Raw genomic sequence first — 14,284 nt, 5'->3', positions numbered from 1 at the left:
AACAGAAGAGCTTTAAAAACGAATAGGACAGGAGTTAACCAGTAGAATAGGCAAATATGCTCACGGGAATTTCATTACAGGGGCAGACTCTGTGAATAACTATATTTCCTACATTCGCCACTAAAATTCACAGCCTCCTGTGAAAACTCAGTGTTTATTATTTTGTACACTCATCCGCCACTGATCTTCACAGACCTAGTAAGCCAATTAACATCCACAACCTCTTTACATTTCTTCAATATACATCTATGCATACTTAACCCAAGTTGTCTCTAATAAAAAAACTTTATTTTTCACATTAATCTGATACAAAAACTATAATTTAATTTGGTGTAGTCATTTATCAAATTTTTTGTCTTTTAAAGTCCATAAAATCTGAGTACACGCGATGTTTGTCCTACAGTCTCACATCTCCTGAATAAATAAATCCAAACACCTGAGGCCTCTGCATCGTACAAAGTCGAGAAAACAATCCGGTATTCAAATCGATTTTCTATAGCAAGGACTCCGTCTTTGGTATCGACTGAACAGTGTATAAAAACAATGTTCGATACGAATTTACCGACTCAGAAGGAATTCTACTACCCCCTCCAGCTCCCTTAGTTCATTACGGAAGTTGAACGGACAGAAATGCGAAGGAAACGGACTGAGCTTACAAAGCTTCACGTAATGCCACGCCGCGCGTGTTTAAAACGGGTTGTGGAGAAGTTTCTGGGGCAACACTTATTGCATGGGATTACAAATAGTTTTTGCACAAGACGCACAGAATTAAAGCACAACTACGAGATCGTATTAATCTGTAAGCATGTTTAATTCCTCAAACTACTATACGTAAATAGGTAACATTTGATGTTTGGGCCATAAGGGAAAATGTTGGAAAGTTTTCATTTTCATTTCACATAGAGACAAAAATAAATTTTTACCGATTTTCTTAAAATACGACTGATGTCAACATTGATAGGTAAGCGTATGACAAAATATATCTCATCAAGTTGAAGGGAAGATAGAAAGGGTAAGGGGGGGTCAAGCTTGCCCTCCACCCGGTACGTCGGTTTACTAGCGCCAACGAGTGTATCTAACAGCTCGGATATATCTTGCGTCAAGTATATATCGCATATCGCGCTTCATATTTTAAGAAAGCATGTCATACACTATACACATAATAGATGGAGTGTTACCTATTTATTTACTTTACCATTTAACGGATTGGGGGCCACGTGCTTTGTCTTGGCGCAAATATTGTTGACGTATTTCAGAGACTGACTCACCTCGATAGTGATGCTGTCCAACCAGTTCCCATTCACACACAGATCGAAACTGTCGATCCCAATAAACCAATCAGGAGATGGCACAATCCTCGACATGAGTGACACCTAAACGAGACACAAACAAAGAATTTACGATAAATATGAAACAACTGTCACATGTTTTATCATCAGATAGCAATACTATTATCACTGAGTCAATACGCAATGACGTACTGATGTCGGGGCTTGGATAAATTACATCACAGGATCATTTCTGACATTGCGGATGTATGTTACATGTTAAACAAGACAAATAGTTCATCATAAATCGCATGAATATGGAAGAGAAATGCAATCGGTTTTATCAGCAAACTTTTGCATAGAACATTCCACTGCTATCAAACGTAACAGATAAAAAAAAATCTGTAAAATTATGGTATATTACTATAATTATACTTTAGTTTTATAAACTGCTTTCATGTTCACCGGTGAAATTACATGTTACGCTACATGTCAGCTTCTGAAGAGGAAACCAATTAACAATATCGAAGTACTAAGCTGATTACAAGCGTCTATTACGCCACAACTGTAATGGCATTCTAATATGCTCGGTGTTCAATGCTCATAAAAGCTTAAAATTGTGTACAGGACTCTTAAAACATTGCATTCTATGGCAGGGATCTCCGAGAGGTCTTTACAGTGTGGCACAAATACTCCTGTGACGTATGCAGCTTGGAAATAAACGTGCTGCACTACTAGCAGACCGAAAAACGTCGCGCTCGTTATAATGTGACGTATACCTCACACTCTTTATTTCACCCGACGCCAACCTTGAACCCCTCACTATCCTTATCAACAAATTTAATCTTCCTGGAAAACAATGAAATAACCTTACGACAGCTTCTTCCTTTTCTGAACACTTTTTTTATTGATAATGTTCTTTTCCTTCGGTTTTGGCGTAGTGTAGACCCGTCAGTAGACGCCAACGTTTCGGAGAAAAATACTTTCTCCATCTTCAGAGCTTAAGTATCTATGCTGGAAAGCGGAGGGCTTTTATAGAGTTAGAGGAAACGAAGACTAAGCCCTACATAAATCTATCCACTGTCCTGCATAGCCACTTAAACCCTGAAGATGGAGACAGTCTGTTTCCCCGAAACGTCGAAATCCACCGCTGAGTCTACACGACGCCGAAACCAAAAATATAAAAATCATAACCCGATAATGTTTTTGTATATCCTCATCTTCTGTTGATGCTGCGCTTAAATAACCTGCAACGGATCCTACATAAGATAATTCAAGGAAAAAGCAATGTTCCCACATGGGGATAGGGCATACATGTATCGACTGTGATGAATAAGTAGCAGGTGATGTATGAGCAATGCAGTGGTTTCCATCTTACAGAAGAATGGATGAACAAGTGAAGAAACGAATGCGAACACTCAGTCATTCATCACCTATGACACCCGGACTGGCTGTTGGAATAGGAAAAAAGCATTTCCTAAACGAAGCAGTCTGGGGCGCCACGTACGAGGCTGTGCGCACTTCTTCTGCGCAGCCCACCTCAACTCAGAACAAAATATACAATCCTATACAAATCGCTGACGCCCTGCTTACTGCATCTGCTCCGCTACATAAATTAGCAATACCTTATCATTTTTATACAAGTATTTGGTAACTTTCATTCTATCATGTTTCTTCTTGCGAAAATGCGTTCAACCAAGGCTCAGATGCTTGAAGTAAAGCGAAAGAGATCATCAATCTATGACCAGTAGTTAAAAAATAAAGCGGGTACTGTTCGCTGGGTTGTTATACACATACGTCATTCTGCAAGTAGTTACGTTGAGATGTTACCGCCAAAATAAGTTTTTACGAGTGTTACGGAGAGACACTGAACATTTTATGGAACGTACGAAACATTTTACGCGGAATCCGAAAAAAATTTCCTTGAATCGCCTCGCAGTTCTAACGTAAATTAGGAAAATTAAACACGTAGGATCGACTTCAAGTCACTGACAGCCGCTCCAGTGGATAAACTGAAGTACGAAAACAAGATTTACGTATAAAAAGTTCGTCAAGTCATCCAAACATTAAAATTCTGTGTATCTGATCCATTTTACACAGTTTTTGTGCCTCTAAACTGTATCAACATGTAATTTACGTTAATGTAGAGGTGATAACATTCAACAGGTTGAAACAACTTACAGAATGGCATCCTGAAGTTTCCGAGGAAAAAATACATCGTCATCCCTCATTACGCCACTAAAATATGGGCAAAATTCTCAGTGTTTGCTTCGTCTGATACAAATTTCATGCGTCCAAAACTGGGGTCTGCGCTTCTCCCATGCGACAGTGCACGCTTCATCTGCAGTCTGTGTTGGCTGGAAGCAAAGTGCGGGCCTAAGCCGAAACGGAACCAGTGCGTGTCACCCATGTGACTGGAAGTAACTGCCTCTTCCGGCAACCAGTGCAAACAGAGCGTGCTGACTTCAGCACTGGTGAGAGCTTCGAAATACGAGGTGCGATCGGAAAGTTTCAAGACTGTGTCAATAGAGGGCGAACCGGATGTAGTACGAGCTTCTGCCGCTAGGGGGTGCGGCCTACATTCATAGAGAATCAGTGTGCCAGCCGGCATCATCGAATTAGCATTCGTTTCTTAGTTACGGGCGTTTTGGTAGTGCATTACACCGACCCTCCTGCGATTTTGGAATGGCGTGTGCATCAAATTTTGCCAAAAACTCGCCAAAACGGCTACGGAAACCTATGAAATGCTAAAGCAAGCATTTGGGGAGTCCGCAATGGGTCGTGCACAAACTTTTGTGTGGCATTCACGTTTTAAAAATGGCCGAACCTCTGTCGATGATGACGAGCGTTCTGGACGACCATCTTCGAGCGCAACGCCCGAAAATGTTACGAAGATTCGGCAGGCCATTCACGAAGATCGACGTCGTACCATCAACGACTTGTGCGACATTGTTGGGATAGGCTATGGGACCTGTCAGCTGATTCTAAAGGAAGAACTCCACATGCGACGCATCATGACAACGCGCCAGCGCACACCGCCCTCAAAGTTCGGCAGTTTTTGGCCTCAAACACCATGGCCGTCATCCCGCACTCTTATTCGCCGGATTTAGCTCCGCGTGACTTCTTCCTCTTCCCAAAGATGAAAATTCAGCTAAAGGGAAGGAGATTTGAGACGATAGAAGAGATTCAGGCAGAATCGCAGATGGTGCTTGACAGGCTGACAAAGAAAGATTTCCAGGGATGCTTCCAGGCTTGGCAGCGGCGCTGGGATCGTTGTGTTCACTCCCAGGGGAACTACTTCGAGGGTGATGGATGAATTTAATACCTGAGATAAGTGTACGGGTTTTTATACGCGCAGTCTTGAAACTTTCCGATCGCACCTCGTATATGTACATGGGATATAAGAAACTGATAACTAATTTTGAAAGCTACCAAAACAAGATTTACAATTTTGCTCAAATGTTTGGAGAGAAACAAAATAAAACCCAAGGCCATATAGAAATCTATAACTTGGACGGATTTTCTTAAAAAAATAATAAAATCCTCTCGGGCTATCAGCCGTGTCAAATGGTTAAACCTCGCCGATTTTCTTCAAAAATCTTTCTTTCCACAATATTTGTGTAAAGGCTTCTTTATTGGGTTTAAAATATATATTACGCTAAATTATAAAGAAGCTGGTGTTTCGAAATGGGCCGCAGAACTGGGCACGGACAAATAACAGAAGAGATAATCACTCCTTTAGCACTTAGTAACAACTTTAAATCTATCTGGTAGAACAAATAAACAAAAGAGAAAGACTTTAATAAAATATAGAAAATTAAAAAGAAGGAAATTTACAAACGATAAAAATTCTGCCGCTTCGACTTTTAGAAAACCCCAAATAACAGACAACTTGGACAATCAATTCAGCGCCGACCATTGCTACAAAATAATAATGTCACGCTAGGTTCTGGAGCCAACGGTGTCACGTCTAACATCCTATTTCCCTAAGGTAATTCCTTTAAGTCCTTGTTGCATTTCAGTAGAATGAACTTTATAGTGTAAATGAGTGTCATTTGTTCCTTCATACATTACACCGCTCCTTCGTTCATTGCAAACGTTTAATTTAACAGGAGTTGGAAATGGCAGTAATATATTTGTATTCTTCTACTTAAATGCATAAATGCCTTGTCATTACAAACAGGATTCAAAGGCGGAACTCAGGAGATCCTGGGTCAACGAGAAGTGTTATTGTAGCCCAACCACACGGATTTATAGATTAAATAATAGCAGACACATTTACAGGAACGCGTTGTAAAGAGCCCAGTATATGTCTCAGCAAATTAAAGTGTGTTACTAGAGCAAACCGGCATTCGTTTCTTCGATATCCAAATAAAATCTTAGTAGAAACAGATTAATTGTACATTAAAATATAATTCAAATTTCTAAAACACTTCACCACTTATGATTTCGAAGAATTACAGCTTTAGCTTTAATATCAATCACTGTTACTCATAAATGTGTTTTAATAAGGCACCACACACAACTATTATGATTGTCAATTCACTTCGATTCAACAGTAATTACCAATTTAGCCCGTTATTCGTGTTATTACTTCACCTTTTTAAAAATAACTAATAAAAACATTGATATTTTACAATAACTTATCACCATTCAAAACCTCCAGTCCATTTATTCATATTCAATATCGTCAGTGCAGAACTTCGGTCTGTGTTCGCGCTGCTTCTTTAAATCCTCAAGGCTACGTAATAATTAATACACATCAAGAAGAATCGAGATTCAAAGTCCTGTCCTTCATACCGAAATTCACAAAAGCAAGTCTACCAGCGCTTATAATGTTCCATTAGGGGATTATCAGACGGACGGACACACGAACTATAAACCTTCTTAATAGAATTCCCAGGAAGGTATTTGTTATCGTAGCAGTCGAATGGCATTTACTTGGGCGGTCAGACGTCCCTGAGGACGGAACTGAAACCACTGAGCTACACAGCGTTCTGAGGATCACAGAACTTCCACATGTATTCCACTGGGCACGGAAATACACAAATACACTCGTTACACAGCGGAGGAGCAGTCCGGGGTCTTAAGCGGACTCAGCACTGAGTTCGCTCGCTGGCTTAGCTCTTACATATTTATCAGACCTTTTAGCTAGTTCATTGTCGTAAGTACTGTAGGGACCAGATTATCTACTTCTTAGGGCGGCGTAAAGAATAAGGTAAAATGAACTGAGTGCGCACCTCCACGCTTTTTCATCCATTTAATAAATACTGCCATGTTTAAAATCGCAGTATGCTTGAAGCTGGTTCAGACAGTAATGTGAAAAACTGAACTGTCTCTCTCTCATTAAATTAACATATTCCATGCTTTGCTATTTCCCATGTATTACTTGATCTAAAATTCAGTCTGGATTGTCCAAAATTACGAAACTTTTTATATGCAGTTTATAATTTATGTATGTCAACTAACAGCACCTATTTTCAGCCTAATTGGGTCCAGAAACAATTCTCTTCAAACTTGATATAGAAAGAACTTGACGTTTAAAGATATCGATTCAATACGACCATCAATACATACCTACATGAAACATTTGTCATAAGGGCTCTCAATAATTTTTACTTCGAACATGTTTAGATGCCTTCTGTATCACAAAACACGAGTAGAAGAAACCATACAGTGTAACATCTGTGATGTTGATCATCTCATCAATAGCATGTTTTGTAACTTTAACAAATAAACATCAACACACTCGAACTGCAATGAGGATGGCATACCCTGGAGTGGTTTCCGTCCACGAAGAACTCAGCCTCTGTGCGCCCTGATCCCGTACTGATGGGTGGCGCGTTAAACTCGTCGTACACGCCGCCCTCGCCCTGCGTCTGCTCCTCCAGGACGTCAGTACGCCCCGTTTCCGCGAACGTCTTGACGCCATTTGACGCCCGCGTCCCCAGGCGGAACAGCACGAATGACTTGTTGTGCGAACGGCCTGCGCAGACAGAAACACGTTCACAGATGAGTGATATAACAAGGTAAAAGGGGAAAGGATCGGAGAGGAAGGGGCCATTTTAAGGCACAACCGGCATTCACCTGGGGGAAACAATGACGATTAAGAGAACGCTCAATGAGGACAGCAATGCAATTGCCAGGACTAGAAACAGGGACCTCAGGATGCACTAGGACGTTACAGCTTTAGATAACTTACTCGGTAAATTGACTGTCAAACTGTACCGTGTTTAAGTTGCATCGCCCTGATGACGGAGGCAGTATGGCCTCTGAAACGTTGGTTAACATCGACCATACTACACAGCGCAACAACCCAGAAGACAGAAATCTTCATCGCCCTAATGATGGAGGCAGTATGGCCTCTGAAACGTTGGTTAACATCGACCATACTACACAGCGCAACAACCCAGAAGACGGAAATATTCATCGCTCTGATGACGGAGGCAGTATGACCTCTGAAACATTGGTAAACATCGACCAGACTACACAGCGCAACAACCCAGAAGACAGAAATCTTCATCAAGAATTTGATTAAGCTCGATTCGAGTTGCAAGCGGATCGATACAGCCCAAAATAAAATTCGACCAAACGAACTAATAAATTCCATCCAGCGGGTTGGAAGATGGAACAAGCGGACTTAAGAGACCTTACACCCCCTTACTGCGTTCACTTATGCATATACGTAGTGCAAGAAACGCATAAAAACCATCAGAATACAATTTAGTTTGGTTTGAGTAATCTCACGGGAGTTAACTTGTCTAGGAAGAGAAAAGAGGCGGAGAGAATAAGAAGAGAAAATTACGCCACTGATACCACCATACAGTTCCACGTTGGGGGGTTGAATTTTAAGTGGATTGTGTGACACTTCTTTTGCAAGAGGGCCATTCGTTCGGCGGGAACATATATCTCCCCATTCAACATCAACGGTCATATGGAGAACTTGAGGAGTCATTTCTCGTTGACACTTTCATCGGAACACCAACCTGCTCTTACAACGCTCCATCGAAAGTTTTTCTTCTCGACTTGCCTGTAACTTCTGTAATCATTCTACAAACTTTCCGAACGCAAAAGAACATTGCCCTTAATATAGCTTATCCAAAGCCGTCGGCCACTTAGCAGTCGACGTCCTGACTTTGCTGCACAATTATATTACCTTATCACGTTCCTAATTTGTTTTACCTAGGCCCGGCTGACACTTTAAGAAAATGAAAATATAAAGTTCTCCGTCTTACTTTCTTGGTTCAGTGGCACACGTTTTACTGAAACACACCCAAATCTATCAGATAAAATGAATTGTTAGCACGATAGTTCATGTTTACGCTCGTTACGAGCACTAACAACGCGTGCCTGGCAGAAGCTGGATAATGAAGGTAAGGGAGAGAACTATTTTATTCGTTAGAAGTGAATCCGTCCAACATAACTTCAACGGACTGCTGACACTGACTTGCATTCAAGGACCTTTACATCACCATGAATACACTGCGCTACCGTGGAATCCTCCAAGGCCTTCATACCGCCATCATGTTAACGAGAGGTGTCACCAAATTTCATGACAATGTCCGTTCATATATAACCCGCACTGCCCAGGACAAGCTGTGATCCTTGCGATGGAAGATGAAGGGACATCCTCTCCACACCTCGGACCAGTTCGGAGCGAATTCCACTTGTTCGGTGTCTCAAGCAACTTTGAGGTTAGGTTTAGCAAATTGAACATAAAATATGTAATCGAAACACTTTTTCAGAAATATACTAGAAATGACTACTACTATTTATTTGCTTTATAACAGCCATAACAATGTTGTCCTACAGAATATTTATAAAGGATAAAACAGCAACACAATGGCTTGAACAAAGATTGGAATAGAAATCCAAACGTAGGAGCTGAAGAAAGGGAAGTTTCGACATGACACGATGGAGTATAAACTGGGAAAGGGATATATTGGAAAATTGAGGTTGATTTTGAAAACGAAATTGAATGCCAAGAATAAAACGAAGGCGGTATAAATGCTCGCTGTACCAATACTTCAGCACATGAGCAGCTTTGGAGAAATAAATTGGAGTCTGAATGAACTGAGGAATACTGAGACGAAGAATAGAAATCTGCTGACAATGCACGACCTGTTTTACTATACAGCAGATAAAGACAAGCTGTATCATAAATGAGAAAGCAGCAGCAAGAGGGCCGATCCAATTAGAAGGAGCGCAGAAAGAAGAACTAGTCAATATTTTAAACGTCTGAGAAGATCCCTTAGTAGGTATCATAAAATATCATGATAACAGCCGAACCAAATCAAATTCCAACAAGAATTCAAGTAGATTTGAGTACGCTTAGTGAATGGAAAGAAACTACGAAAATGGAGAGGAAACAAAGCCAAAGGTCATTGATAACACAAGATACGAAAGAGAAATGGGAGAATAGACTATATATGTACACCCAGACCATTAAGGATTTTTCTGACTTACAAATCGGGAACTGCGATGTTACGTTTAGTATTCTGGTCGATGTTTGTAAATGTTTCAGAGATGTATGCTGCCTCCATCAACAGGACGCATTCCTTGAAGATTGGAGGCAGCAAGTACCTATTAAACAAAGATAAACGTCAACCAGACTTAACGTCAAATTGAAGACAGTCATATTTTAAGAAAAACCCAGGGCAGGCAGATTACTATACTGTGGAATCGACAAATGACAGCAAACAGAACTATACCATGGAACAAACATGACCTCGTCCTTCAGGATAAAAAGAGGATTTATTTAACTCTTTAAGACTCAATGGTAATTATACGTACCACCTGCTTCAAAATCAATAATTCTGCGCTTTGCATTTACGGGCTTCTTATGATTCTTAGTGTAATCACGAATTATTTCCTCAAACCTCATTAACTAGCTGATCTTTGTAATGATGAAATGTGTATCTTTGGAGTATGGACTGAATTCTAAAATATTATTTATACGAGCTTCGGTTTCAAAGAGTTAATAAGTGACATTGTATACCAAGTAACAAAAATGTAGCGAACAAACAGAAAAAAACATTAAAATCAAAATATTACTGAGTGAAATGAAGCACATATGAAACGTGAAACTGTTCCAGAAAACATATCAATTACTTAGGCTGCATTATACGCTAAAAGAGATAAGACGATAATAAAATAAAATTAAACAAAATTCAACAATTCTGTTAAATTATAAAAGCATGTTACAATAGAAATACGAAAAACAAAATTTACTAGAATTATAAAGAGGAACAACCATGCCTGAATCTAATGTCGGACGTAATAAAAGAACAAATGAGAAGAGCGAATACTTCACAAATGCTTTTTCTCAGCGAGATCGTAGCTTACGTAATGGCGTTTATCACAGCAGATATCAATACAGTAATAAAAATTCTATCAAAATAAATGGCAAGAACATTTGGAAAGAATACCTGAAAGTACTCAGACCTTCTCTTTGAATGCAAATACAAACAAAAGAGCAGAAGACAATAAAAGACGGGAGATACACCAAATGGAACATACCATGACAACAATAGCGAGTGGCGCTGATGAGGTTTGAAGTGTTTCTGTGAGAAGATAATCTGTGAAGAACATTTCTAAAGAATATCAGAGACATAAGTCCGTACGATCCAACTAAACAAGACAAATATTAAATATTTCTGTCTTCTGGGTTATTGCGCCGTGTAGTCTCGTAGATGTTTACCGACGTTTCAGAGGTCCATCATTAGGGTGATGAGTAATGATTAAGGTTGGTTGTACAGGTATTTCGGACGGAAGATAGAATAAATAATAATTTCATAATTTTGGTATCAAACGGAAGACCTTGTTACATCTATATGCGGTGTTGGAAAGTCGGGCTTTTATTGTCTCTATTGTCAGTGAGATGTTCTGTTACGGAGGTATGAAATATTCAGAATTCGAAATGTGTGCAGCTGTGAAGAATGAAAACAGGCAAGTTGCTTTAAGATAAGCATCGAGACTCAACATTTTAACTTCAGGAAAGTTACATTTCCTGAGAAACCAGGAATCCTTAGACGAGCAGAGCTAAGTTTTGAATAACAACGCGTGTTCTACAAAACAATCCGTTGAGAAGTACCTAATGTATGTGGTATTGCTATATAATTACGCTTTTGAATAATTCATTTGGGACGGAATGTAGCAAGACAATAGTCTGCGGCTTCAGTTAATCCAACATCCCAGCATCCGACTGCAGAATATCACGTTCAAATTTTCTCAACGCTAAAACCCGATTCCCCAGTATGAATTACACACGGCAAACAGAAATTGACCGTCTCAAACAGCAAAACACAAAGCGGCGAATTCAATGAACTGATCATTTTTAAGTAATGGAATAATAAATTGTTAAATACGACGTAAGCCTTGTCTGCAAATTGGCATTATGCTAATTTCTATACATTTCTTCGTCAAGAATGATTACGGTGATAGATCAAGGATGAAAAATGGACAGGGAATGTGGCATGCGGGCGAGAATTGAGAAATTCGAACAAAAATGAAGTCGGAAAATCTTAACCAAAGAGAGTATTTGAGATATACAGGGGAATATTTAACAATAATATTAAAGTGGATATTAAACAGGGTGTGAGGATGTAGACTGCATTTATCTGGCTCAGAACTAGGTACGGGGGTGGGTTCATGTGAACACAGAAATGGGCCTAAGGGTTTCATAACAGGCGAGGAATTTGATTAGTCAAGTCGCCGGCAGAAGGTTTCACGTGTATACAGCGCGTAATTAACAATATCACACGAGCAAGGACCCATAAATTTATAAACCAGTCTCGAGGTGCATTTAGTTGTTTTATGTTACGCAACGAACATGAAACATAAAAACAGGCACATAATTATCACGCCCCTTAATGTGGCATACTAGTAGTTTGGCAAAAAAGAAATACAGAATGATACAATATCAAATTTCATAAATTTGAGTATATGAACGTAAATAAGGAAAAAAATGCAAATACATGCTGGTCTAGAAAAGTATCTATTTTCAGATACGGCCCTTAAAATCGACATATGCTGCAAATCTCTTGTACCGCACAGCTGTAAACACGTAGGTTGTCTTCCATATTAAGGCAGTCATGAAAAGTTAGTTTTCGTAGCGATTGCTACGGGGATACTCAACTACGCGAAATAAATTATTCTGACATAACCGTTGTCATTGTGCATTAATATGATTTTGGAAACTAAATTGCTATTAAGTGCTACAAGCAATTACTACTACAGCATCATAACTCATTTCTTGAGTCGTGAACCATTGAACTTCTCCGTTCTGTAGCAGAGGCCTTTGGCGTTTAAAGAACACAGACATTGCACAAAATTAAGGATTAATAAAACAGAACATTTATTTGATAATGAATGAAGAAAATAAATATAAATGTGCTAATTCACTGCTGGTGTTCAAAATGAAGACTGGTTTTCGGCGTTTGGAGATAAAATTGTTCTGCCTAAGTTAATTCTTAGCTTGGGTAGTTCATTTTACAGGCTATTACATGAAACCACCAACTTTCACTATCCACTCGGAGGGATCATTTCATACCATATTCATATTTGAGCAACATCCCGGCATCCCAAACCATAACAGACCATAAGAAATTAAAACACTACCAACAAAGACAAGTACCGTACTAGCCAATAAATTTCCAACCAGCAATCTCAGCACGTTCAATGTACAAACTCAAAATGCGTTATCTCAAAATATAAACGTTTTCGAAGCAATGTGCAATAATAGTAGCCTTTCTACTTTTATATGGTCATATACATTCTCAAAACTACGATAACGAATATTGAAACACTAGTGTACATTTATTTCCACTTGCTGCATTACCTTTTCCAGTGTTTCGAGTGAAATACACCACTGTCACGGCGACAAGATATTTCCATTTGGCGTGTACTTCAGCCGGTTTGTGTCACAACACGCAGTCAACATCGCGTACGTTCTGTTTACTTTAGTCGAGTCCACACCGGCACCGACAGCGATTTATTATAAAAGACTTTTAAGTGAGACACGCGATCCTTTAATACCATGATCCAGCAAAAACATTCGGATATGTCACGAGAAACGTGTAATTGGATTGATGAACACATAGTTGTTCCTTACAGCCTCCTTACTGGAAGAGATAAATGTGTGGACTGTGATCTTTAAGGTTTCGTTTTGAAATAACATAAAACATCCATATTTAGAGTAAAACTAGAATTCACATTTCTTCCGTCTTAAAACCTCGAATATTACAAAAGATTGGGAGTTCAGTACGATAAAATCATTTACTGAATTGGTGGAAATATATACGAATAAAACAAATTGATAAATAACAAGTAATTCTTAATGCTACTGAAAGCACCAGTATTTCAATCTTATTTTCCAAAACAAACTACTAAAAATATAAAATTGCTTACGGATGATGACATATACACAATAAAAAATAAATTTCGTAATTTCATATAGTTTATTTTACGAAAAATTAGTTAATACTGACATTTTCGCTGGTATCATACACAATTTACCCTTATTTACTAAAGTATTTTGTACATAATATAATACGTAAAAGTACTATAAAGAATAGTACACTTAATCTATATACTGCCTTAGTATAAATGTGGCACAATTGTAAGCTGTGGCTTGCTGTTCGAACACGGTCCATTTGTTAACAAAGAAACATTTTAAAGTTCTGTTGGCTAGGCCTTCTTTATCCCTCACTTTCATTGTCGCTGTTTCCGTGAGGTCGTGGTGCGTCAGATAACACTCTTTATCTATATATTCATGCTGTTTCGGAATGGGGCATTCGTTTTAGAATAAACTTCTGGGTTCCTACACACAAACCAACTGTTTTATGTACCAGGAGTTAGTTGCTGTGTTGGAACGTTGTTCTTGTAAAATTATCTCTCTTCACAAAAACTTGCTAGCAACATTATACATGTTGTAGCAAATGGCGAGTTTCTGACAAATTACAAGAGAGCAGCATCACTGCGCCTGAAAAGGAACGGACTGCAGCATTCTTTTGTTC

At 39.1% G+C, this 14,284-nt stretch overlaps 1 protein-coding gene across 2 annotated transcripts in view; it reads right to left on the bottom strand.

Moving 5' to 3' along the window:
• Positions 1-14,284, bottom strand: part of mspo (M-spondin) — a 169,375-nt gene that overhangs the window by 14,117 nt on the left and 140,974 nt on the right. For both annotated transcript variants that reach the window (XM_087349571.1, XM_087349572.1), the window contains exons 2-3: positions 7,043-7,254; positions 1,269-1,373 (exon numbers count right to left, since the gene is read on the bottom strand). In XM_087349571.1, the coding sequence (XP_087205697.1) occupies positions 1,269-1,373; positions 7,043-7,254 (317 nt within the window). The remainder of the gene's footprint in view (positions 1-1,268; positions 1,374-7,042; positions 7,255-14,284) is intronic.

The sequence above is a fragment of the Zootermopsis nevadensis genome, unplaced genomic scaffold (assembly GCF_977971745.1).
Source record: "Zootermopsis nevadensis isolate Lab colony 2312 unplaced genomic scaffold, Znev_1.0 Znev_ptg000016l, whole genome shotgun sequence".
NCBI classification, from domain to species: Eukaryota; Metazoa; Arthropoda; class Insecta; order Blattodea; family Termopsidae; genus Zootermopsis; species Zootermopsis nevadensis.
The sequence above is the reverse complement of the archived record's forward strand: the minus strand, read 5'-3'. Positions and strand labels throughout refer to the sequence as shown.